We start from the raw sequence: 26,608 nt of genomic DNA on the forward strand, positions 1-26,608 counted from the left end.
TAGAATGATCAGAAAATCGAGAAGACACTGAGGATCTGGAATTTTGAGATATCCATTGTAAGTTATTCTAGACTTACCGTTGACATCATTGCCTTTTGGCTTCTCTTTAAGGATTGTTTCTCTTAGCACTTGACGTGTAATAATATCAGGGTTCCGCTGCAAAGCGTCCACAAAGACCCAACGTTTATCTCTCCACTCAGCATTGTTAAATGTTTCCTTGTCCTGTTCCTCAAGTTTCACCTTATTGTTTTGTACCAAATTTTCCAAAAAACCAGTGAGGATATTTTTGCCCACAACTTCTGCCATCTTAAATGGATTTTTCTTAAAGTTTTTTTCTGTAAGAAACAGGAAAATTTGTTCCATTATATGCACAACTAGCAAATTTTTCCTGAACTTTAAACACAGCTTCTATGATGTGAAATGCCCTTGAAGTGCATTCTGCTTTTACCATCTCAGCAACAAAGTACACACATCTTTCATTGTATCTGTAGAACCCTTTCACCTGTTTAAATTAATACCAGAATATAGTACACACTTGGTTTGAAACAAGTTATTTAATATCAATTGATTTAACAAAAAACAATGTCTCAGCATGTAATATAACTGTAAAATGTGTATTTAGTATAACTATAACTTTTATAGTTATACTAAATACCCATAGCAAAAATCATTTTCAAATAATCACTATTTATCAATTATATTCTATTTTCTTTATAAATATAAATATACCATACCCTACAATAAACCAGTAGGATATTTATTTTTCCTACCTTAAACTAAAAAAAAATCATAAATATAAATATCACTTAAATGTATTAATTACAGTTGCATAAATCCTAATTTGCATAAAACCAGATTATATCTATTAGGATTCAAATTCTGTTGGTGTATCATATTCTGTTGTTAACCATGACATTGCATTAGTGACAATAGTGAAAATTTATGGAGCACCTATTGTGCGTTACATAAATCTCACTGAAATACCATGAAAAAATTTTGTTAAAGTGTAGTACATGGTACCAAAATCAAGCCCAGTGCCAACACGGGATAAACCATAGGAGAAAATAAAAGCAAGAATGACTTTGGTGTCCTATATAGTTTATATAAATTTATCTCAAATAGGAAAGGAAAGGGAACAACAAAATGTTGAGACAAAGGAGAAAGGGCAAACCAATGCAACAGCAATACTCACAAGACAACGTGTTGGAAATGAACTTTGCAATGTTGGGGGTGCATTGGGGGAGGAAAATGGAAGAAAAATGAGGGAAGGGGTAACAATGTTTGACAAGAAATGTACTGACTACCTTATGTATGTAACTCTAACCCCTCTGTACGTCAGCTTGACAATAAAATTATATGTAGTACATGTACTCATGGGATACTACTATTCAGCCATTGGAAAATGAAATTGTCATTTGTGAAAACATGGGAGAAAGTGGAGGATATTATGTTAAGTAAAATAAACTAGCCAGGGTATTAAAGTTAAATACTTTATGATCTATCAAATGTGCATTTTAAAAATACAAAACTAAAAATGAAGAGTAAAATAGTGCTTACCAAGGTCTGTGTTGGAGGAAAGAAAGTTAGAGAGATGTGAGCTACGGGAGACATTTCCTTAGAAGAAATATATTAATAGTGATGTATTGTTAGTTGTTCAGAGAGTACATTTTAAGTATTCTCAGCTCTCTTTCTCTTTCTCTCTCTCATACACACAATTATAGGAGGTGACACCTATGTTAATTAAATTCATTTAGGTATCACTCAATATATGAATATTTTAAAATGCCATATTTTACATCATCAACTGCAATAACAGAATTTTTAAATGAGGTTTTGCCTAAAATCCTCTTTCCATAAACTGCATAATCTCAGTGTACCAATTGTAAGCCTTAAATAAGAAACAACTGACTTTCAAATTCATGAAGTCAGTCTAGACATAGATCCTAACTCTGAGAACTGTATTCTCAGTATCAATGAGTTATCTTTTTACCATTACCCAGAAACTTCCTAAATTCAACACTTAAAGAAGAACTGTACACTTTAATTCTCCTCTTTTGTACTCTGCTAGTACACACTTTCTAACCTGTAAGGAAACAGTAGCCCTGATGACAGACAGCACACCCGTTGGTCTTATTTCTCTATATCTCATTTTCTGTCCAGTCCATATTGTATTGGCTTTCTCTGATCAATATTTACAGAATCTGACAATTTCTTTTGATCCTGATTATGTCTTTCTGTCCAGGCCAACATACTTCCTTTCTCAATTACTCCAGCAAGCTTATAAACTCTTCCCTATTTCCTTTTCTATTCTTTACAATGAAGCAGGATATTCCAGTACCTAGATTAGATCACAAAGCTTTCTGATCAATATCATCTAAGGTGTTTTCATTCTTCCAATATTCTTAATACCTTGCTTGTCATATTTTACATATTCTGCCCTTTTTTAAGTTTCTAGAAAATCCTACTAGGGCTTTACCTACATTTTAAATTCCATACCCAACTCATTCTTTCCTCTTGTGTCCTCTGTTTATCTTTCAGTCTTAATTAGTACTTTCTTCAGGGAATCCTTCCAGATGCCCCCTGGCTGTATGGAGGGACCAAGTGTATGTGCTCCTGAGGTACCTTGCTTTTCCCTAGACCAGAAATTTTCTCCACATAATTATAATTCCCAATGTACTTGTCATTACCCCACTATTATTTTTTAAACTCTGCAGGGTCAAAGACTTTAGACTAGGTCTACATTACTTGTGGCATTCAAGTGGTCTTCAGTAATGCACTCTTCAATCACACATTGATGTAAGCACAAATGAATAAAATGATCCAACTATTAATGAAACTCTTGATGTTTAATGGCAAGTTAAGTAAGTTTGATTACTGAATATGAGTACATTGTAAGATTTGAGGAACAGGGACATTATACTCACTCTCCTATTCATTTAAGGATAATCAATGAACACCTTTTTGTAAATGATTATCTGATAGTGTTGTAAATAACCTTTTGTAAATACATTCCCAGGTATTAAGGCTTAGAAGTAGATGGAGAGATGGGTGCCATGCAAATAAGCTAAGTTTATTACTAGCATAGGCACAAGAAAAGCATTTTAAATAGCATTCATCAAGTGGCAGTTGGCTGGGTTTGAAACAGACCTGAAAGGTTAGTGGAGGCTCAGAGGCTTATGTTCTGAAGGGGACCTATTTCTGGAGGGAGTAGTATGAGCAAAAGTACAAAATCTTGATATTGTCAGGAAGCTAGTGGAGCTGAGCTTTAAAATAATACTATAATAAAAGCAGAAATATATGGCACAAACTTGAAATGGCAATGTTCAGATGCACATTGCTTTTTGAATACTTGTGCAGACAATGGAGATAAGCTAGAGTTTTAAATCAAGCCAACCTGAGATCACTCTACCAAATGTACCTTTTACCTTAGATAAATTTTATCATTTTTCTATCAGTATCTTCTTGCAGTTGGTAATTACAAAATACAATTGCATAATTTTACTTTTGTGCATTTTTATTGTTATTGTACAAGTGATATACAGAAGGGCTGTAGTTGTCTAAGTGATGTAATGAGTACAGTTTTTGAAGTGTCACTCTTTCCCTCACTTTCTTCCAGTTTTTCCCCTCCCTTCTGCACCCACAAATTATACAGTTTATTTCAACATAGTAACTAGTTGATTACCACTGCTGCATTTGTTCACCCTTTGTCCCACTATTTCTGTGCCTCCCTTACCTTCCCAAAGACAGATAACTGAAAAAAAACAAACAGCAAAAAAGAAAAAAAAACTCTTGTTTCCATTTCCTGGAGTTCATTTCAGTCAATATCAGTTTATATGATCAAATGCACATAGGGATCCCACTTTTGTGTTCCTGATGTAAGAATGTTCTCCTTTGGTCTAACTGAATGTGAATGCCTAGAGACATGTATAATTTATCAGCCCCCAATGTATTTATTTATTTATTACCATCCAGTATGTTTACATGGAGATCTATTGACACATTGTAGCTACTACACATGAGGGAAAACATGAAATCTATTTTTATCTGGATCTGGCTTACTTCACTTAAAATTTTTTTCAAGTCTTTCCATTTTCTTATGAATAGTGCAATGTGATTCTGATGGATGAATAGAATTCTATTGTGTATTTATACCATAATTTCTTGATTCAGAGCATCTAGGATGATTCCATATCTTACCTTGGTAAATAATGCTGGCAAAATTGGCTATTCACATGCAGAAAACTAAAGTTGGATTCTTATATATCATCTTGCACTAGAATCAGTTCAAAATGGATCAACGACCTCATTGTAAGCCCCCAAATCATGCAAATATTACAGAAAGGAGTAAGGGAAACACTAGGGCTCCCAGACACAGCCTAAAACTTTACTAAGTAAAGACACAGAATGTCAACAAATAAAAGAAGGACTGGATCAAACTTAAACATTTCTGCCTGGCAATGGACATATCTAACAAGATAAGTAGAAAACCCACAGAATGGGAGAGGATATTTACCAGCTATGCATCAGACAAGGGCCTCAGATGTAAACTATTCTTAGAGCCCAAAAAAATGTACTCATTACCTTACTCATGTAATTGTAACCCTTCTGTACAGCATCTGTGCAATAAAATAAAATTTAAAAAAATAAACCTCCAAAAACTAAACCCTCAAAGAAACAACATCCCAATTAATAAGCTAATGACTTCTCAGAAGAAGACATAAAAGGACATAAGAAGATGTAAAAAAAAAAAGATAAAAACTGTTCAAGATCTGGCCATAAAGGAATTGCACATCAAAACAAATTGACATTCTACCTCACCCAAGTTAGAATGGCTATTTCAAGAAAACTAACAATAACAAATGCTGGCATGGATATACCTAAAAGGGTACTCTATGAACATCGTTGGTAGGAATGTAAACTTATTTAAACATTCTGGAGAGTAGTATGAAGTTTCCTCAAAAGTCTAAAACATACAGCTTCCTTATGACTCAGCAGTTCTAGTCCTGGACACTTACCCAGTTCCAGTCCTGGACACTTATCCAGTGGACTACAAACAGAGCCACACTAAAATGACCACCACAACCATTTTCATTGCAGCATTATTTACCATTGCATACTTTTAAATATTCACTTAAGAGAATAAAGAGGCGGTCATGCAGAAGGAAGTTTATCAAAAATTATTTGGGTATATTTGTGGGTTTTTTACAAAAGATACTAAATTGAGGTTGCAATGAAACAAAAAAAGACTGATACAATGTTTTGAGATATTACTGGAGATTATTCCTTGGGAATTTTAGGTAACAATTGCCAGAATCTAGGTTGTTTATATTCATAAAGCCTCTTGGTTTTATCTAGTATCTTTCAACATTTTCACATTTATTATCTAATGGCCCTTATCCAGTCTAGTAACTGGTAAGCCAGATTCCTTGGCTTAGAGGCAGCCAAGGATATTGATTTAACTTAGTAATTTACAGACAAGTGCCTTAATTCATGAAGCAAACAAGAAAAGAAAAAAAAATCTGTTCCTGCCTTTTAAGAGCTTCAGTTGTAAGGTAACACAAATCCTGACAATGAGACCGAAGGAGGATACTCTCAGGAGAGGAACGGAAAGGCACAATGCCTATGTGCATCTGATCACACAAAATAATAATTGTCGAAATGAACTCAGAAAATGAAAACAAGAGTTTTTTTGTTCTTTTTTGCTATTTTTGTTTACTTTTGGCTCTGTTCATTTATATGTCTTTGTGAGTGGAAAGGGGGCACAGAAATAGAGGAACAAATGCAGAAATGGTACTCACTGGACACTGTGTTGAAAATGAACTATCAACTTTTGGGTGGGGACAGGAAGGAAAAGCTGGGAGATAGCGGAGGAAGGGGTAACATTTTCTTCAAAGACATTTACTCCTTACCTGACTTAAATCACTGTAACCCCTCTATACACCACCTTGATAATAGCAATAAATTTTTAAATGAAGAGGAAAAAAAGCAAAAGAAAAAAGGATACAACTCCTGAAATAATTCTACTATAGAAAAAAAGTAAAGAGACATAATCATAAGGAAGTATTACTAGGGAGAGTGCAGTAAATAATTTTTTTATTCATGTATGTGAAATCACACTAAAAAGGATTCATGGAAAAGTAGATAGATTTTTTAAAATATATTTTGAAAGGCAGGAAAAGTTCTTGGAGAATTTCATGCATTGTTTTAAACACAATGAGTAACTATGTAGCTTTTCAAGTAAGAAATTTCCATTAATAGCTACCTAGAGTGTGAGAACTGAGGATTAAGTAACTGATTATCTTTCTTAAACATGTACTTCCAGGATAAACCTATGCCAGGCCATCTTTAGAGGAATTAGTTGCAGCTATTTTAAAGATTTCAAATGCCCACAGTCTGGCTAAGATTGAGCTATGCAACATGAGGAAGAAGACTTTTTAACCGAATTTATCAAATGATGACAGATGTTTAGTGACATTACAAAACTTGGATCTAATCCATCCTTTTTATTTCCAACTAACAAGAATAAAGCCACATATTGGAGATGCTGTGTTTGAATACTAGCTGCCTACATACCAAATTATTTCCTGTCTCATAATATTTTGTAGTTCTGTTTCTATGACAAATTTCATGAACACAGGGGGACAGTAGTTTAGCATCTCTGATAGCAATCCAACAAATCCTGTATCAGATTTACTTATACCAGAACCAGTTGGAGCAGGTGAGGAAAATGGAGTTAATTTCAACTAGATGAAGAGTACCATTTGTTATAAGAGAAAGGTGGGGCAGAAGCCCAAAAGGTCTAAGATCTGCTTCTGGAAAGAATGATTAGGACCAAAATGACTAATTCAGAACGAAGGGAAAGCGAAAGTTTTCCAAGTCCATTTAGAAACTTTCAGAGTTCTCTCTCACACACATGATGCTACTATATTCACTCTTCCTTTGATGGCCATAAATCGAAAAAACAGGGATTAGCTCCTCTCTTATCCAGATAAAACTGAAAACCATACCTCCTCAGCATCTCAATCCACCTGAATTATACACACAAGCAACAAGGGGGAGAATTCTACATTTTGCTGGTCTGGTCCTGTGTTGTTGCTTCTGCCTGCTACAGAACAATGAATAGATTGTTTTTTAAAACCCAATTCCTGGTCCAAGCTCAGGAAGCGACCCCAACTCACCAGCCATGATGGAGCAAACAGCCTCAGTTCCTTCCTGCAGCCTTGGAGAGAGCCTTCTACTCAAAAATGAAAGTCTCTCTGCCAGAGTTTCCTGAGTTGCAGGGGGTGGGACTTCTGGTTACATTGTGAAACTCAGAACTAGTTTCCTGTTGGGAAAACCCCTGTAGTCATGACATTGACCTGTCTGTCATAGGCAAATTTAGTCTCTCCCTTTGGGGAAGTTTTTTTGAAAGATAATGATTAAACCTTGTCCTGATGGCTGGCACCTCAGGATTGTTTACTCCTTTTTATTTTCTCTGACTCACCCACACCTCGTTTATTTTTTTATGATCTCTTAGTATTTCTACCTCTGCTCATTAAAAGCATGAATCAAAAAAAGTTGAATCTGATTTAGTTTTCTTAGCTTTTTTCTGTCTAAATGTATAAATCATCTTCCCTCTCTGCCCTGCTACAATCTTTATCTTTCTTAATTTATTGTAAAGATGCTGTACAGAGGGGTTACAGTTATATGAGTAAGGCAATGAGTCCATTTCTTGTCAAGCATTGTTACCCTTCCCTGGTGGTTCTCCCACTATCCCTTCCCTCCCCCATCTTCATCCCCCCCACCAGAAGTTGTAAAGTTAATTTCCAATATACTGTCCTGTGGGTATCACTGGTGCAATGGGTCATCCTGTGTCCTTTTTTCAGCATTTTGTTATTCCCCTTCCCCTCCACAGATTAGACAAATGTATATACAAATGCAGGGTACCAAAATCAAGTACAGTGACAACAGGGAATGTACAATAGGGGGAAGAACATACAAAGGAAACAAAATAATCACATAGCACATTTAAAACAACAAAAAAGAAAGAACTCGTGTCCATATCTTGGGGTTCATTTTACTTAGCGTCATCTTATATGGTCACATGTATAATCTTTATTTCGTATTTGAGATATCCCCGAGGAACTCTTTTTTCCTCTTCCCTACATGCTTTACTTTCACTGCTTAAAATTGACCTAACAGTTGATTGTTTACCTCTACATTTTGACATTCTTTAAAAAAAGATTTCCATGAAGCAGCTCAAGCTGTAATAGAAAAATGCATTAAATGCATAATTGTACAAAAGAGATATGTCCAGAACAAATAGTGAAAGGGAGGAAGAGAGGAAGGGAGGAAGAGAAGAAAAGAAGGGAGGAAAGGGCAGAAAGAGAGAGAGAAACAGATTGCAATCGATTTTGAAGGTTCTCAAAAGGTCAGAAATTTCATTTTGACTTAGAAGGGGTTTTAGGATTAGAAAGAGTACATGCGTGCAACTGGAAATACAGTTCCGATGTAAGCATAACACAGCTGAGTGAATGATTAATCCCCAACTATAGTATTAATTACATTGAGAAAGGGGTTAGTAAGGTATCCTGTTTGTATGTTGATTGTTTCACATGTGTTGACAGTGTCACCTTTTCCAGGGACTGTAAAAAGTCAGGGAAAATGTATGTCTTCTATAGGTCTCTAATGTTGAGTTCTGCATCTTTTTTTTTGTTGTTGTCAGTCGTGGGACGTGAATTCTGGGTCTGGGCACTGTCCCTCAGCTCTGCACTCAAGGTAAGTACTCTACCACATGAGCCACATCACCACTTCCAGTTTTCTGGTGGTTAATTGGAAATAAGAGTCACTGACTTTCCTATCCCGCTGGCTTTGAACCATGACCTTAGATCTCAGCCTCCTGAGTAGCCAGCTCCCAGCCAGTTCTACATTCTTGAAACTCACAAATCTAATGTGCAACTTGCATACTTGATATATGTATCACTAGAGCAGAAATCCAGTAAACAGTATCTAAAAAGAAAGGTTGGCACCATATTCAAATTCATTCCTGAGTCATACTAACAAATGAGAAACCTATTACCTGCTCTAAGTCCCAGCATGCCAACAAACAAACATCACAGGATAACATTTAGTCTTCAGATTTATTGCATCATTTAAAGAAATGTTTATTTCCAATGAACAAATTGACAAATGTTTTAACCAATAGAAAGAAAGGATTTCACAACAGACAGAAAATGGCAGAACTCCTGGCTTCCTATGAGGAAAGGAAATAGCACAAATATAAGAAAGATTTAGCTAAGAGATATGCAAATTATAATACTATCTTCTACTGGGCCATACACACTCATACAAAAGGGAAAGCCCTTGCGACATTTCAATATGGCCTAAACATCCTTTCGTAATTTTGTGACTACCCTTTGGTTTATAGTAGCCAACACTGAGAAAGGGCCATCCACCTCTTAGAAAGTTAACAGTGCAATGTGCTCTGGACAGAAAAGCCATCCCTTCATTTCCTCCCCATTTATTAAACCATCCTAGAAATTAGAATGGGATTTCAGAGCTTTCCCCCAGTCTCCCTTAGACCTGACCTCCCACACACCCATCTACACACAGATGCTGATACAACTGGCTTACTCAGTGTCCTGGGAAGAGATAGAAGCATCTTGTCAAAGTCACCCTTTCAGTGGTGGGCATCTGTGTCCTGCCATCTGGAAGCTCAAATGAAAATCGAACCTAAAAGGGAAAGGAAAGTGTGGAGAGGTTTTTTTTATTGTTTCCCGAGTGAATAATCTCAACTTAAGCTGGGAAAACAAATTAATGTAATGAAAATAAATAATAAAAACATAAGATTTTTACATCTATTAGGCCTATCTATGCAGGATATGACAGTTGCTGGATCTGATAGCTGTGACAGACACAGGCCATTATTCATTTGTCTACATAAAGCAGGATAGGAATTAAAGTCTTCTACAGGTTGTGGCTTGTAATAGATTTGATCTGGCTCCTAGATTCACTAACTCACCAAAAACCACCAAGATTCCTTTGGAAAGAATGATGTTACTGGACATGTCTGAAATTTTGGCTGGAAGGGTCAAAATAAAGGGAAGTAGAGGAGAGAAACACTTAAAATCCTACCTTACGAAAAACTTCCTCCAAGTCACAAGACCAGGCAAATTCTTGGATATTTTCAATAAGTTTCATAATAAAAAGAGAACCATTAGCGGAATGGCGCCAAGAAACATTACCTGTAAATACAGGATTTCAAACGTATTACTGGCTTCTGCCTAGAAACACAGGGATCGCTTAGCTACCCCAGCTGTAGCATGTTACTCAGTTTATCTTCTGTATACTTGATGACTACCATTTGCCAATGAATGTAGTTAAGTGGGTATATTTTTGTTGAAGCTGAAGGGAGCTTTGTACAAAGCAAATATTAGAGTGGGGGCTGGGAAGGTGGCTCAGTGGTAGAGTGCTTTCCTTGCATGCATGAGGCCCTGGGTTCGATTCCTCAGTACCACATAAGCAGAAAAACCCGGAAGTGGCACTGTGGTTCAAGTAGAGCGCTCGCCTTGAGCTGAAAAGCTGAGGGGCCGCTCCCAGGCCCAGAGTTCAGGCCCCACAACCAACCAAAGAAAACAAAAAAGCAAATATTAGAGTGCTATAGTCTCTAAGTCCAAGGAGTTGAAAGGCTAATAGAAAAGGCAGAATCTAGCAGAGAAGAGTGGCAGGGTCTTGGCAAAGAATGCTACTGTTTGTGTATGTGGGTGTGGGTGTGAAGATTCCAAGACTAGAGAGCCTAAACAACTGGAGGTAGTTTAAAATGTACTAAATTAAGGTCAGGATATAATCTCAATTTTATCACAACTTATGGTTAAAGTCATTGAGATCTATTCACCCCACACATGCCATCTTTCTAGTTAAAAACACACCCAAATGTAAGGCTGCAGTGTACTTTGTCTGACATTCTGCCAGCACATCCCGTCCTCATTTTTCGAAGTAATGATGTCTGGTAAAACTAAGCTGCTGGGCAATGCCAAGATTTCTCACTTTCCTATATGAGGTCAGATTCTAACTTGTTTTAGTGTGGAAAGTCTTCTAATTAATTCTGTTTGTCTCTCACTGGTTCAGAAAATATACTTTATACCATGGAGGAGTTTTCTAATTACTAATTTAGTGAATATGTAAGTATCCACTCTGTGGATGAGGGTAATTAAATGTGTTCCTGAGAACCTTGAATTGGTTCAGATGTCCATGCTCTAGCATTTGAGTGTCAATCTCTCTACTAGTAATCTCCACAATGGTGTTCTGCAAGAAATCCATTACCTGGTGTTGAAGAGCAAAAAGCAATAAAATCCTTCTCTACATGGGCTCTCTTAATGCCATCGTCTTCAAAGCCTTCTGAATCTGCTGACAGCTCATCTTCAGAGACTCTTGCTGAATCTTTTAGCCACACCACTCCTTTGTTCTCTAGAAAGAAAAAAATTTGATTTTTGTTACTACTAACTCCCAAGAGAACTAATTGCTCCTAAAAGGCTCCACTGGGCATATGTACTAATTTATAGATTTCCTTTTAAAAACATATACAAACTCAAGAGCCATTGTTTTAGCAACACTCAAATGAACTGTAATGGCACTGACACATTAAGGTCTTACCATTGCAAATGGTATCTCTCCAATTTAAATAATGAAACAAGTGTCTCCCAACCAGAAATAGTTCACAGAAGCTATATTTGAGTCATGAAGACAGGTGTCCTTTAACATTTATAGACAGACATGAAGACATTGAGAAATAAAAGATGTCAACAGATGATACACTCAGTGTTTGATTGGCTTGAGTTCTAAGACATCAGCACTCACCTCCACGGCAGGCCTGAATGATGATCACCTTGGGTTTGTCCTTCAAACTCGGGCAATTTGAGGTGTTCAACATTTGGAAGATAGTGTCGACTTTCAATACATCAGTTACTTGTGCAGAGTATGCCTTCCCACAGATCCCCTCCTGGATCCCATGAGACATGAACACCACGAAGGTACTGTCAGAGACCTGGTGCTCTGAGCGGTTTGCAAATGCCTTCATCTCCACGATCATTTCCTAAAGGAAACCATAACACTATAAGTTTATCATCATACCCTCAGAAGCTCACAAAAAGACATTTAACGAAAGCTTTGACTATTCCACAAAAATGAAAGAGGAAAGAAAATTGAAGTCTTCTCTGAAAAGTGAGAAAGGAAGCTAATGGGAAGTCATCCTGAGTTGAGTGAATGAAGAGAGCAGTACTAAGTTCATGGAACACTTCCCAGCAAGATGCATGAAGCTTGCTGAGGGACTCTTGCATTTGAAGGGGATATGGAATATCAGACACACTCTAAGGGAAAGTGTTTATTATAAACTTCAAGAATTAGGTATCCTTGTGCTATGAACGTTCTGTCTAATGTTAGCTAGGACATAAGCATTGTCTCTGTTTGGAAACCCTTACCAAAGCTGTGAGATTTTCCTTCACAATGACGCTGTATCCCAGCTGTTCAAGCAGCATTTTCATTCCTTTGACATCAGCGTCAGCTCCAGCCCTCCTAGGAAGACTGTCAAACTCTATGTTGCAGACAATGAGGGCAAGGCGTTTGCGGGTCAACTTGTTCATGATTGGATAAATCTGTAGAGAAGGTAGACAGGATGAACAATCCAGTTTGCTTTAATTTAGTACTCATTTTAGAATGGCTTCCCTTCCCTCACCTATCAAAAAATCCAAATCCCATCAATGATAGCTGAAGAATTGGAAAGAGACTTGGGTTTTAAGTTGGGAGTAGGTATGAAGTTTGCCCAAGCCCAGATGGCAATTCAGCATCTGCCTTTAATTTTGGCAAGTGAAAATTTGAAGTATATACTGGATTTGAAGTCAGGATACTGAATTTTCAGATTAATTCTTCCACTTTCAAAGTGTCTGATTATGGACACAATTTTAACAATTCTTTTGTTTTCTACTCTCTAAAGTGAATTGATTATTTTGAGGATTAAAGGCATTGATTATGCCAGATGTTTAATATGGTCTTTATTGAATAGGTAGAATCCAGTATCAGCCAATGATTTTGTTACTATTATTTTTCACTCAGGCAATTAGTCCAAACTTTGTACATTCTATATAAGCCCGAATTATAGAAGGTGAGATAGATCCTTTACGTAGGGAAACAGCCATTGATTTTCCACATCTAAAAGAAATTGCTCTGACACAAAGCCACTGTACTTCAGGAGAGACCCAAATGTAACTTTAGCCCACTCTGTCCTTGTGTTCTGAACACAGCACCTCTGCTGCTTTTGCTTTCTGAATCCTTTGCACCATTTCTAGGGAGCAAAGCTTGAGACTCCCTCTTAGGCCATGGGATGGGAGCATAGTTTGGTTGCCATGCAGTTGCTGAGGTTCTGCAAGAGACAATAAACAGTGTGAGTAATTACATCCCCTGCGATCCCACTTTGTGTTCCTCCTGGCATCATTTATATGTAAAGCCACAGAGGAGGAAATCAGGTCTAGAAGGACCGCTCTGGTATAGTTGCCAACATGGTCATAAGTTAACTGTGAATTACACAGAGATCAGCATTTTACTCAATTCTTTAGATAAACACCTATTATAATAGATAAACACATTCAGAAGATACTCAACATGTTAGAAAAAAATTTTTGATAAATCTGATCCTACCGATTTAAAGCATAGGATAAAATTTCAGAAGGGTTCTGGGAAATCTCAATTCGCTCCACTGAAATGCTTTATAAAAAGTTATGTGCTTATTTAATAGGCCTAATTGTAGATATCAGGGGTATGTTTTAGAAAATAAGCCTTTGTCTTATCCTTCAGGATTACTTTGTACTGTGTACACTTGTAAGAGATGAGATCAAATAAATGAACTAGACTAAAGAACAATGATAAATGCTAAACTCAAGGTGAACACTAGATAGATTTGTGTCACTAAACATTGATTCACAGGTGATAGGAGGAAGAGTTTCCTCAATGGTTGATGTAAAAAAAATTCCATTAGCCTCTATTTGAATGCAAGTTCATTTCCTCCAAACCATGTGATGTACTCACTAAAGAAATTAATGTACTGGTTATGTTCTTCAAAATACATGAAGACATGAGATTGTCTAGATCATGATGTCTATGGCAGTGATTGAACATGTTCAGGTGCTGATTAAGGTAGAAATTTGGGGATTAGGACACAGGATCAGAATATTGTAGGATAAATATGGATAATGAAGCTGGGAGGACAGCAGGACAGCTTCAGCTAAAGAATAGACTTAGAACAAAGAGTAGCTTCCCACCCATGGCAAATTACTCGTAGCCCCGCTCAGGCTAGATTCACCCCATGACGTTTAATTACTAGAAAGATGGGGATTCAACGAATATTTAAAAACAGTTACCTGAGGTAAAAGGAAATACATCTGGGGAGTCTTGCATATTAGCATAATTTCCAGTGTTTGAACCTGAAAGAAGATAAAGCACACTAAAAATCACTTATCTCCAAAGAACTTTGTCCCTCTGTGTTGAATGCTCCCCCACTGAATTTTTCCCCCTCTGGCCTGACTAATAATCAATCTGTTCAGGTTGAGCTTCCTGGGAAACAAAGTTCCTATGCATAAATGCATGGGTGTTTATTCATTGTTTAAAGACAAAGAATATTTCTAACCGACTTCCTTGACAAAATGGAATGGAGGTATGATCAGCTATGGAATAAGCCAGTTTTCTTGATGGGCGTATATGAAGATGGCTCTTGAGCTAAACACTACTGCAGTGTAAAGTTGCCAACTCAGAATTGATTCTAGAGGCAGGGAAAACTATGATCGCAAAGTGTCAATGCTTTACACACATACTTTACACCAGAAAACAGTGAGGTACAGGGACAGCTAACCTGAGCCTCAAACTGGAGATAAAGTTCTTAGGTGAATATCTTCATATACTTGAAAGGATGGAGTATCTAAAGCTCTCAAACTTAGATGATATTTTAATCAGTCTTCAGAATTAGAAGGATAATAAAAATACCTTCATCAATTCAGAATCACAGCTATTTATGCAAAGTCAATAACATTTTCCTTGCAAAATTCCATAAGTATTTCCATATGTTCCTCACTTATATTAATAATCTCACACTCTGTGAATGAGTCAGACCCCCATGGCCCAATGAGATTCCCAAAGCATAGATGAAAACGTTCATAAAATTTACTGGCAGAGTAGAAATGATAGTGGCAGGAAAATATGTGGCAATCTAATAAAACGATTGTCAGTTGGCTATACTCTACTCTCTATTCTTTATATTACCTATATTTTGTCACTGTGACAAAATAGAAATTAATTAATAACAATAAGTAGTTTAGGTATTTGTGGACCAGCCCTTTCTAAGCTCAGTACCTCAGTAGCACATTAAACATCAGAAGCATTAAGTCAGTTTTGTAAGTGTCACAAGTTAGAAAACTGGTAGAACAAAGTATGAACCTAAGTCTGCTTTCATTATTAGTATGAGATATTGATCGCCCAGCCATTCTTCAAGGTAGCCCACAAAGTGTGCTACACATTAGTGTCAGTGACACGAGCACTGACCAGAATGTCTGCTCTCCTAGGTAAAGGCAGTCTGCCTGCTAGTGTCATCTGCACTGCTCTAAGGAGACAAACTAAACTTGAGATGAGGCAATGTTGTTGTAGAAAACTCTCCAGACCTATTGATAATATTCCTGTCAAGAACTGGAATGTTGTCAATATCAAAGATAAGAAAAGGATTTTGTGTTATTTATAGTTTGAAAAGATCTCAATACAGTGATACCTACATGAGAAATGTATTCCAGAAGCTTTTAGCATTCCATGAATAAAGAAATGAGTTCGCTAAGTCTTTATTTCAGAATATCCATTGAACGTAGGACCATTGTAGGTACAGGAAAAGTGTAGTCCAACTTCCTGGTCTTAGTGAGACAGCTGTACCATGGCCCATAGGAGTTCAAGCCCCAGGGAACAGCTGTAGCTTCTCCCAGTATATTCTTGACTTTCTGGGTGTATCTACAACCTTGAGATTCTAGAAGATTTGTTGCAGGTGTTCTGATAACCTTTCTCCTTGCTCATTAGAGTACACACATAAAGTCCCTCTAATTACACCTGATGGTCATGATCATGGTAAGATCCTGAATGAGGAGACATCTCTGGTCCCTAGAGAAGATGACCTTAGGTTCTAGAATGACCCACAGGAGTTTGTGCAAGCCTGTCTATGATTCAGAGGCTATAGATTAACAGGAATTGGGCAAGGAAGTAGATACCTTGGTCATTTTACAGTCATTCTGACTCTTCCTGTTATGTATTAGTTGCCTTTTACTGAGGGGGATGAGTATAAAAGTAAAAGGAAGTAATGGAAGAGAAATAAAAACATTGGCTATACATAAACACAGAAAACACCTGCAGTGTAGATTGCACAGGCAAAGGCCTTCCCTAATCCCTAGAGCAATGCTTCCCACTTTCTGAGAACTCTCCTTTTGCAGTGGTTTGGGGAAGTGCAACGGAGACCAGTGCCAGGGAGTGCTGAGCTATAGTAGACAGTCTTACTCAAAAGGAAGGGCAAGGACACCAATGACATTCTGATTTTTGTTATAGTGTTCATTTATTCTCTGGGGTTCTAACATCACATCTCTCAAGTATATTTTATTTTTTCCAGAAAGCAAAATTATGGAAAAAATTTATTTTAAAAAACACAATGTCAGAAAAAGATGGAAACACTTTAGGGAGCTCTGGATGTAACAAAACTAAACAAATGTATTAATAATAGTAGCCTTAATAATAATAAGCACTACTGGAGCATGGAGTCAGACACTGTTAGGTCTGTTCAATGAATGCCCACATACACAGGATAAGAAGGAGCTCCAATCAAAAGGCCACTGAGGCAGAAGGAGGAGGAAGAGAGGAGTCTGGGAACCTGCAACAAGGCCTCAGCAGTCTGAGATTAGGAGGTTGCGCACAGCTAGACACATGGCCTGTGTGAACTTTGTCCTAAGTCATTGAAACTTACCTGAGGAGAACCCCAGTGTCTCTGCAAGATGGCAGTCTTCTTCACAAATGTAATCAACACAGATCTGGCATGCCTGTGGCCCCTTCCGAATGACAGCATCAGCCAAAGCTCGTGCCTTGTCCATCACTGTGGCATTTTCAAATCTGACTTTCTCCATCTCTTCCTGGTTCAGCACTCTTTTCTCTAATAATTCATCCAGCAAGCCATTTATTGTACCGGTGCCTACGGCCCGGATGAAGTGCTTCCTCTTCTCTTTCAGGAACTTGTCTATTTAGAGCACAAAGATTTATCAAGTCATGGAAACAGCCTCATTTTCCTCTTTCATTATTGAAAGAAAATGGACCCTTTTAGAGTAAAAAGGAGCAAATTGTCCTTCTCCATTCACTACACTAATCCCTTCTTTTACTCTGTTAATGTGCCATATTTTCCCTTTGGTATTACCCATGTCTGTTCACAAAGAGTCCTGAAGACTGGGAATGCAGCCCTCTGTCAATGCCTGAAAATCAGAACTCGTCCTTTCCTCACTCTCATTTACTTAACTTTAACTAATGAAAGAATGAAATCACAATAGCACATTTTCATTGGAGAGGAAGAGCCCTGTTTCAGGTGTTCATCTTGTTCTCACCCTGCTCCTGCTGCCAAACTTAAAGACAGATAAGAGTTACAATCGCAAAATGATAGCAGGATGCTGAAAAAGCTTCATTTCCTTCCTTTCAATTCCCGTCTCCAAGAATCTTCCGAACCCCTTCGCTCCTCACCAGTCCTGCTTTTCCCTTAGCTCTGTTCTCCTAACATCCACATAGCCCAACAAAAGTTTTCAGGAAAAAAGGCCCTCTCAGACCTATTTCTTCCCCCAAAACTGTCTTTCTCCAGTAGAAAACTCACCAGCCATCGCTTTCTTCTACCATCGGGTGTAAAATGAAAGTAAAAGCTTGTTTGATCTTCCTAGAAAGGAAGGGTGTGTACATATGTTGAGAAATTCACCATACATGTATGTGCATGCTTCTCTCTGTGAAGAGATATTCAGATTTCAGAGGTTTAGACTGGAAACCCTCCTATTGAAAGTTCTCTAGAATTTGAAACAATTAGGACAAGAGACAAGGGAGTAGAAACAAGAAAGGAGTGAGAAAATACATTGAAAGTTAAACAAAGATGCTTCTACTCATTATGAAGTGTGATTGAGAGAACTATTGTTCCCTCTGCTTCTTCCTGCAGCTCTGTTAGTATTTGCTAAAATCATACCTTTAGTTATTATGTGATAGTTGTTTTAGATAGCTCCCTTCTGAAAAACAGTGTATTACAGACAGAATCCATCTTAGCTGCCTACTGGGCATTTTCAGCAATTTTGAAATATTACAACCCTAGATTTTTTTGTCAGTCATGGGGCTTGAACTCAGGGCCTGGACACTTGTTTTTAAGCTTTTTCACTCAAGTCTAGTGCTCTATCACCTCAAGCCACAGCTCTACTTCTGGTTTTCTGGTGGTTAGTTGGAGGTAAGTGTCTCATGGACTTCCCTGCCTGGGCTGGCTTTGAATGGAGATCTTCAGATCTTAGCCTTCTGAGTATCCCTATTTAAACATTTTGTTTATTCCCTTTCCCTCCCCATATTAGACGGACATCAAATATAGTGAAAACGGGTTATGCCATGGGGGAGGAACATGCAAAGCAACAAAAAAATCACATGGTACCTTAGAAACAATAGCAAGAAAGAAAAAAAACCACTTGTGTCCCTACCTGACTTTTTTAACAAATAATTCCTGAAAAATCTCTACTGTCCTTTCATCATGGATTAGCTTCATGAATAAGTAGTTAATATAAAAAAGACAGTACATCTAAAGGATGCACTTGCCTTAGAAATTATATGTATTGCAGGAAAAGGAGAGGTCGCTGCTTAGGAGCCTCATTTATTTTAATCATTTTTACAATGGTATACTCCAGGAGGAGAAATGTTATTAAAACAATCACTTATCAATTCTAAAGATTATTTTTCCCACTATACTGAGTATTTGTCACTAATAGTTCCTTTCATGGGATAGTTGATCATCCATTTCAAGGTGTAACTATCTGAAACAGTTGCACTTTCTGACTGGTGTCTAAAATGAATCTTTCCCTTGAAATGGATGTGTCTATATGGCTCCAAACTTTGTACTAAACTATATTTACCACCTTGATTTTGTTATTTCTAAGTTTTGTATTATTCATGAAATCAAAGAAAATGATTCGTAGCCTGGCACTGGTATAATCCTAGCTATAATCCTAGCTACTCAGGAGGCTGAGATCTGAACATCATTGTTTGAACCCACACGGTGCAGGAAAATCTGTGAGACTCCTATCTCGAGTAGAGCTGTGTGGCTCAAAGTGTAAGAGTGCTAGCTTTGAGCAAAAGAGCTCAAAAAGTGCCCTAGCCCTTAGTTCAAACCACGCAACTGACAAAAGAAAAATAAAAGGAAAGAAAATAAAATGATTTTTGATCTCTACAATATTTCTTCTTACTCCCCAGATTTTGTCTTTTATCAAATACCTTGCTCTGTGTCTCTATGAATAAATGGAACAATAGTGATCAAGCCATAACTTTTGCTGCAAGCATTGGATTAGCCCTTGACAATCTTAGTTCTTCTTTTCTACAACATGTAGATGATTGGTTGTTCATTCCACAGTACATATGAGCAAATGGTACCTCAGAAGGGTCAGGAGATTTCTCTAACATCCATACAGTTAATAATAGTCCTGTTTAACCTCAGCTGGTGCTGTTGTCCTCAGAATATACCACCAAACACCCAGAAAGCATGTTTTCTTTCAATTAAAAACAAACAAAAACAACCATCAGATGGCAACGCAGAGTCCTCATCCAGCATCTGGTGTGTCACAAATGGAAGCTTCCTGTCAGTGGCATGTGTCTCTTCTGAGGGAGGAAATACTGAAAAAGCTCCCATTCTCTATTTGGAATGTGTATGCAGTCACCCCCACCCCACCATTTACAAGTAATAAATTCCAAAGAGGAAAAGAAGCACATTAGATTTCATGTTAACTTTATGAAGGGCTCATCAAAAGTGCACCAACCTGAGAAATCCAGTAAATGCTTTGGTCTTCATTCCTGGCATCTGATCCTTTTCTGCAGTCTCTGACAAAAGTTTCAGGAATTGGCAAGATCTAACAAATCAGAAACCCTCCTGAGTCTTCTAGCAGATAATACTCCATTATTTATTACCAGATAGGAAGGAAAAGGCAAACTCTGCAGAATGAATGGGCATCTCCCTGTGTGGAGGGTACGGAGCCACATTGTGTCATCATCACGCCATGATCCTCCTCCAGCCACAGCCCTCCTCTTGATGCCTGTGTGCGCTTTGCCTATATTCACTGTCAATGTTTTCAGGAACACTTGAGCTTTGTCAAAGTTCAGTTGCTGGCAATCGGGTATTCAGCCCTGGGCCTTCTCTATTGCTTTTCCAGGAAGGTTTGCTTTATTGTGTTGAGTAATTGTAGATCTGGCTCTGAAAACCCCGATGACAGTACTACAAAACATAGATGAGGTTCTTGCAAAGATGCAATGCTATTGAAAACTCACTGAATAAAGGCTTTAGTTGGTTCCCAGCACAGCAGATATCAGCAGCTGAGTGCACCCGAGTGTCTATAAGGATGACAAAGGAATCCTGAACAAAAAGAGAAGGAGTAATGGGAAAGACTGTCTCAATTATTCTATAATTCTCCCTGGCCTTCACTGATCTTGATGGATTTGAAAGGGAAACATAATCAAGTAGGCAATGTAAGAGTAAGAAACATTGCCTATAAACAGACTTACCACAGATCAAAGTACCCAGGTTTAGGTATACAGAATCAGCATACTGTTTTAATGTGAAAGTTCCAGTTTTTTAATAGCTGCCAATCTAGTGGGTATGAGATGGCTGTCTCCAGACACAGGAATGGTGGCTGTTTCTATGAAGCAAATTTATTTTGTGGAATGAAAATTGTTCCTTACCCATGGTTTGTCTTTTCAGATAGCTGTATTTTAGTGGACAGTGTATTATAGAGATTAAGATGGACTCAAATCAAAATTACTGAGATAGTACCATAACTGCTGATCTCAGGCAAGAAACTTAACTGCCTCAGTTTCATCTGCCAAATAGGTTTGAGAGTAATTCCTACCCTGTACTCTTTTGCATTTCAGGAGTAAATATAAGTTAGTGAAATAGTATCTGACACAGAGGATATTTGTCAATAACTATTGGATGTATCCATGTCAAAACCTTGAATCATTTCAATGATTCATTCAATAAGAATATTCAATATAGATATTTAGTAAACATAAATTCTGTGTGCCAGACATTATTACAGATTCTAGTAATATAGTGGTGACAAAAATACTTATCTGAATAGAAATCTTTAGAAATTTTAATTTATGGTTTCCTTGCAGTATTCTTTTTTTCCCTTTTCATTTTCGCTACAAAGTTAGTATGAGACCCTTTGTCTGCTTGCTGAGAGAATATTTGGGACATGATGGAAATTAGAGATGACCAGAAAGACAGGAATGGGGGGCAAGAGGTCGAGGCACACAAATAATTGTAATGCCATTAGAGAAAACACAGAATGAACCCTGTCCTCATGATGGAAGGTAAGGAGGCTCACACAGCAGATCTGATGCCGAATATCTGCATGGAGCCTTGCCCTGGCCTTTTTCATCTTGGGAAGGTCCTGAGGAGGATCTCCTCTGAGATAACAAGGAAGCTGAGTTCTTGTTATTCCACTGCCTTTTCCTGATGAAGCATAAATCACCACGTAGGAGGCTTTAAAATGATAAACCAGATGCTTGTTGTTTGAGGGAATAATGCTAGCCTGTGAAGGAAGGAAGGCTGAAGAGCTTTGGCAGAGCTATTGTTCAGGGCCACCTGGTTTTGGCTCTCCTTTCTCCTCCAGATGCAAGTTAAATTCAAGACCCAGCAAGTGCTTTTCTCGCCTTGGTACTTTTCCCTCATTTCAGCTCTCCTTCACAGGAAGGAGACATGTCAGTGACTTTGGTGGCATCCAGGCATGCTTGTTTCGTGTCTGCCAGCTTTTTTTGTTTCAGATCTGTAAGAAATATTACAATACGTACCAAATGCCTAAGTATTTACAAAGCTCATTTCAATAAATAACCTAGGCAGTTTTTCTACTTTTAGAGCAATAGAATGAAACCAACTTAGAATTCAAGGTTGCTGACAAGACATGAGACACTGGAATACTGTAATTAATGAAAATTTAGCTGATCGTAGGGACTTTTTAAATGGTAGCAAGTCAAAAGTTTGCTGGTCCATTGCTGATTTAGCTTTGTGCTTCTACTGACAGGATATGGAATATGTCTTTGTCTACTGACTTGACAGCAGAAATAAATTGCCATAATTTATGTGTGCATCATGAAAGTGCCCATCCATTTCCTTCTACATTGTTTCAGGAGGTTCAAGAGAGAAAAAATATGAATAATTGATTTTTCTCTTTTTCTTACTTTTCTGGAGGACTCATTCCTTGTACTCTAATACTGTCAGAACTGTGCAGCTGTGTTTATACAAATGTGTACAGCACTCTGCTCTCCCTTGTCATCTGTTTATTAGAGATGCACCAACTTTCCATGTTACGGAACACTCAGGTTCATTCAAAACAAATCCTGATTTCACAGGAGAGGAGTGAATTCCTCCCAGGTCTTCTTTATGAGGTTTCTAGTCCCAGATCCTCCCAGATTTGGACCTACACTTCTCAAAGCTCAGTGGGCTACTTGGCTTTTTGCCTTGTCCTTCTGCAGGACAGTCAGATCAAGAAGCCAAGTAGGACAGGCAAATGTCTGTCAAAGAGAGTTCCTTTGCCCATATCTTTGTTTCTGCTTCCCTTTGTCTTCTCTGCTCTTAGCCACATAACAGAATGCTGAGTTTGAAAACAGACATCCTTCTGGAAGCTATCCTCAGATACAGGCCTTGTTAGAAAACAAAGCCTTGGCATCCATACTCTTTCTCCCCAGCTTTTTGAAGAGTAAAGCAGGATGGTTGTTTACTCCAGACCTCCTATATTATAGAAAATTAAATAAATTCATGCCTATTTTTAATTGTATTCAACATGTTCCTTCTCTTTCCTCGGGCTCGATCTAATGTAGTAATCCTTTGGAAAGGACTCTGCACATGTGCATACCAGTTTTTCAGCATCATTTTCTTAGATAAAAATGTAAGTAGGGGATGGAGACTACACTCTTAAGTTCCAGTAAGAGACAAGGCAGAGGCAAGGTGTATGAAGACTCAAAGAGAACATGGGTTTAATCCATGAATCTGACACAGAGAAAAAGTCTGAGCTCAGAATTCAGAGGTGTAAAAATAGTACTTGGCTTTTTTTTTTTGCTAATATTTTATTTTTTATTGTGAAAATACCATACAGAGGGGTTACAATTACATGGGCAAGAAAATGAGTACATTTCTTATCAAGCATTGTTGCCTCCTCCTTTGTTTCCCCTTCCTCTCCCTTCCCATACCCCCCTGCCTCCCCATCCTGCCCCCCCCCGCACCAAAGTTGTAAAGTTCATTTTTCGACATAATGGCTTGTACATCTCATTATTGCAATGGGTCCACCTGTATCCCTATTGAAATGATTTGCATTTTCCTTCCCCTCCACAAATTATACAAATATCAAATACAGTGAAACAAGGGTTTATACCGTGGGGGAGGGACATACAAAGCAACAAAGAAATCACCTTATAAAAATGTTAGAAACAATCGCATTTTAACGCATAAAAATCCAAGTTTGATGAAAGGTATTTTGGTCAATACATCATGGTAGATCCATGGATTGAATTTATCTCAGGATGTATGGAATTAGAGGAGAAATTTAAGTAAAAAATCTGAAAAAGCCTTTTCAATTATTCTATGACTAACATGTCAGATTAAAGAGAGGAAGATGTTTGGAAATTACACTGTGGGAAATTCATCCTCACACTGATCAATATTAAAATTTAATGAGAAACAAGGACTTGAGTTTCCCATGTTTTTCTTTTTTTAAAATGTTTTTTATTGTAAAAATACAGAGGGGTTACAGTTACATGAGCAAGGTAATGAGTACATTTCCTATCAAGCATTAGTGCCTCCTCCTTTGTTTTCCCTACCATCCCTTCCTTCCCACTCCACAACTACACCCCTCCCTCCCCCGCCTAAATTGTAAAGCTCGTTTTTCAACATAGTGTCTTGTACATCTTATTGTTATAATGGGTCAACCTGTATCCCTATTTAAACATTTTGCTTTTTCCCTTCCCCTCTCCAAATCAGACCGATACCAAATACAGTAAAAATGGGTTATACCATGGGGGAGGAACATACAAAGCAACAAAATATCACATGGTACATTATAAATACGTTAGGAACAAAATAGCGAGAAAGAAAAAAACACTTGTGTCCCTATGTTGGGGTCCATTTCACTTAACATCATCTTACCTGGTCCTATGTACGTAGCTTTTGACCTTTTTCTGCTTGTCCCAGACATATACTAGTTATTGCAAATAAGGGAAACCATGGGACCTATGTTTCTTTGGGCCTGGCTTACTTCACTTAATACGATTTTTTCCAAGTCTTTCCATTTCCTAACAAATGGGGCAATGTCATTCATTGTGATGGAGGCATAGAATTCCTAGATAGATAGATAGATAACATTTTCTTAAACCATTCATCTACTGAGGGACATCTGGGTTGGTTCCATATCTTAGCTATGGTAAATAATGCTGAAATAAACATAATTGTGCTGGTAGCTTTAGTATGGTCTTGTTTGTAATCATTTGCCCAAAAGTGGGATTGCTGGGTCATAGTGGAGCTCTATGTGGAGTCTTTTGAGGAACCTCCATACTGCTTTCCAAAGTAGTTGGACAAGTTTACACTCCCATCAACAATGCAGTAAGGTTCCCTTCTGTCCACATCCCCTTCAGCATCTGTTGTTATTAGAGTACTTGATTATAGCCATTCTAACTTGGGTGAGGTGGAATCTCAATTTTGTTTTGATTTGCATTTCTTTTATGGCTAGGGAGGTTGAGCATTTCTTCATGTGTCTATTGGCCATTCTTATTTCCTCTTCAGAGAAGTTTCTCTTTAAGTCTTCAATGACCCCAACTACTTAGCACATCAACTATTCTGTTTCAAAGTACATGTAGCCAGCACTTCTTTGTGCTACCCACAAGATTCATTATGCGTTTTAGGGTAATGTAAATTGAGGTGTCGATATTCTTTCTAGGAAAACAAATAGCTCATAATAACCTTTTTCTGGTATGAGAGTGAATATGAAGTACATAATCATTATTTGAACAGGATGTTCCTTTAAAAAGCAATTGACTTTGCACCTCTCAAGGCTGTTTGGATGGCAACCTAAGAATCACATCTGGCAACAAAATTTTGTACCTTTTTGCATCTCAATAATAGAATCAAAGGTCAAGAAATTAAATTCTCAGGAACAAAAATACCTCATCCTTGCTTTCTTGTGACTTGACTCTTAATGCTTCTCTAAGTTTCTTAGTATGGACATGCTTTAACATTTTAGTCTATGGTTTGTTTCATGGTTTTAAAATGGTGAGTGAACTAGAGAAATTCATGATTGTTTATATTACAATTTTAGGAATAGAAATTCTTTTTAAATTTTAATATGATATATATTCTCTAATTAAAAATAGAACTATATTTAAAAGAGTAGAACTGCATTTCCTTATTTTTCATTACAAGGACTGTCATATTGTTGATGCATTAGTGCTAAGCACATGTTGGCAGCAGTTTTGAATTCATAACAAAACATGCCCACAACAGCTTATACCTAGGTTTTGTAGTAACTTATACATGGTTGAAAAGCAAAACTATCTAGAACAATCAAAAAGAATAATTAGGTGTGCTATACAATTTTATATATATATATATACACACACACAAAGAGAATGGAATTCTTTGTTTTAATTTTATTACTATTTTTGTGTTTTTAATATTCAGACCAATCCCTTTTTTCCTTCCCTGTAGTTTACTTTTCTAAGATAAATGAGTGTATGCAAAGTTTTTCTGTAACAATTATCTAAAACGTACAATGAATTTTGAGTTGTTAAGAGTATTAAGAGACATTTTAATTCCAATATGCCATGTTAATTTACTTTGAACTGAAACTAGTAACCTAGATTTTTCTCTCACTTTGTAAAGCTTGCAGTTTGTGAGGGCATTGCATGTTATCATTTTATGAACATACAAAGTGAACTTATATTTTTCAGTTATGGAAGTCTTGGTAAATTAATTTAGCAGAATTTCATTCAGTGTATTGTGATAAATCAGTTGATTGTGATAAATCCTTTCCTGAACCAACAGAAAGGGAGCCGGTGATGACCCTATAATCAGCACCAGGGGAGCTTAGCTGTTTTCCATCGCTTGTCCAGTCTATCGCAGCTCTGCAGCACACAGCAAAGTCTTGGCTCACATGATGTAACTACAACAGCAAAGCAACTCCCTGAATGTGTTTTGCCTACAGATTTACAGTGTGGCCTGCGGCAAAATCTAAAACAATGCAGTAGATCAAAAGGACAATATTAACTGCATGGAAATGGAAAATATTTCACATTAACCTGATAAAACATATTTTGC

General features: G+C 37.4%; 2 protein-coding genes across 6 annotated transcripts in view; both read right to left on the reverse strand.

Annotated features, from left to right (window-relative positions):
• The window catches only part of Casp5 (caspase 5, apoptosis-related cysteine peptidase), a 45,119-nt gene extending 35,422 nt beyond the window's left edge, over nucleotides 1-9,697 (reverse strand). Inside the window, exons 1-2 of one of the 3 annotated variants that reach the window (XM_013009727.1) lie at nucleotides 9,613-9,697; nucleotides 78-335 (exon numbers count right to left, since the gene is read on the reverse strand). In XM_013009727.1, coding sequence (XP_012865181.1) covers nucleotides 78-335; nucleotides 9,613-9,640 — 286 coding nt within the window. In that variant the 5' untranslated portion in view covers nucleotides 9,641-9,697. Of the gene's footprint in view, nucleotides 1-77; nucleotides 336-7,007; nucleotides 7,088-7,178; nucleotides 7,252-9,612 lie in introns of those variants that run through there. The other 2 variants (XM_013009728.1, XM_013009729.1) reach the window with 2 other exon arrangements.
• LOC105980798 (caspase-1-like) lies at nucleotides 254-17,932 on the reverse strand. 3 transcript variants are annotated; one of them, XM_013009724.1, is made up of 10 exons: nucleotides 17,894-17,932; nucleotides 17,009-17,275; nucleotides 14,388-14,450; nucleotides 13,278-13,393; nucleotides 12,456-12,629; nucleotides 11,836-12,070; nucleotides 11,302-11,445; nucleotides 10,114-10,223; nucleotides 9,613-9,711; nucleotides 254-335 (listed from the first exon to the last, which is right to left on the reverse strand). In XM_013009724.1, the coding sequence occupies exons 1-9, from the start codon at nucleotides 17,898-17,900 to the stop codon at nucleotides 9,613-9,615; spliced, it is 1,215 nt and encodes a 404-aa protein (XP_012865178.1). In that variant the 5' UTR covers nucleotides 17,901-17,932; the 3' UTR covers nucleotides 254-335. The 3 variants fall into 3 exon arrangements, with proteins under 3 accessions (XP_012865178.1, XP_012865177.1, XP_012865180.1); XM_013009723.1 differs by lacking the exon at nucleotides 254-335 and adding an exon at nucleotides 9,101-9,232; XM_013009726.1 differs by lacking the exons at nucleotides 254-335; nucleotides 10,114-10,223 and having other exon boundaries at nucleotides 9,628-9,711.
• Between the last annotated feature and the right edge of the window lie 8,676 nt (nucleotides 17,933-26,608).

The sequence above is a fragment of the Dipodomys ordii genome, unplaced genomic scaffold, assembly GCF_000151885.1.
Source record: "Dipodomys ordii isolate 6190 unplaced genomic scaffold, Dord_2.0 Scaffold10, whole genome shotgun sequence".
NCBI classification, from domain to species: domain Eukaryota; kingdom Metazoa; phylum Chordata; class Mammalia; order Rodentia; family Heteromyidae; genus Dipodomys; species Dipodomys ordii.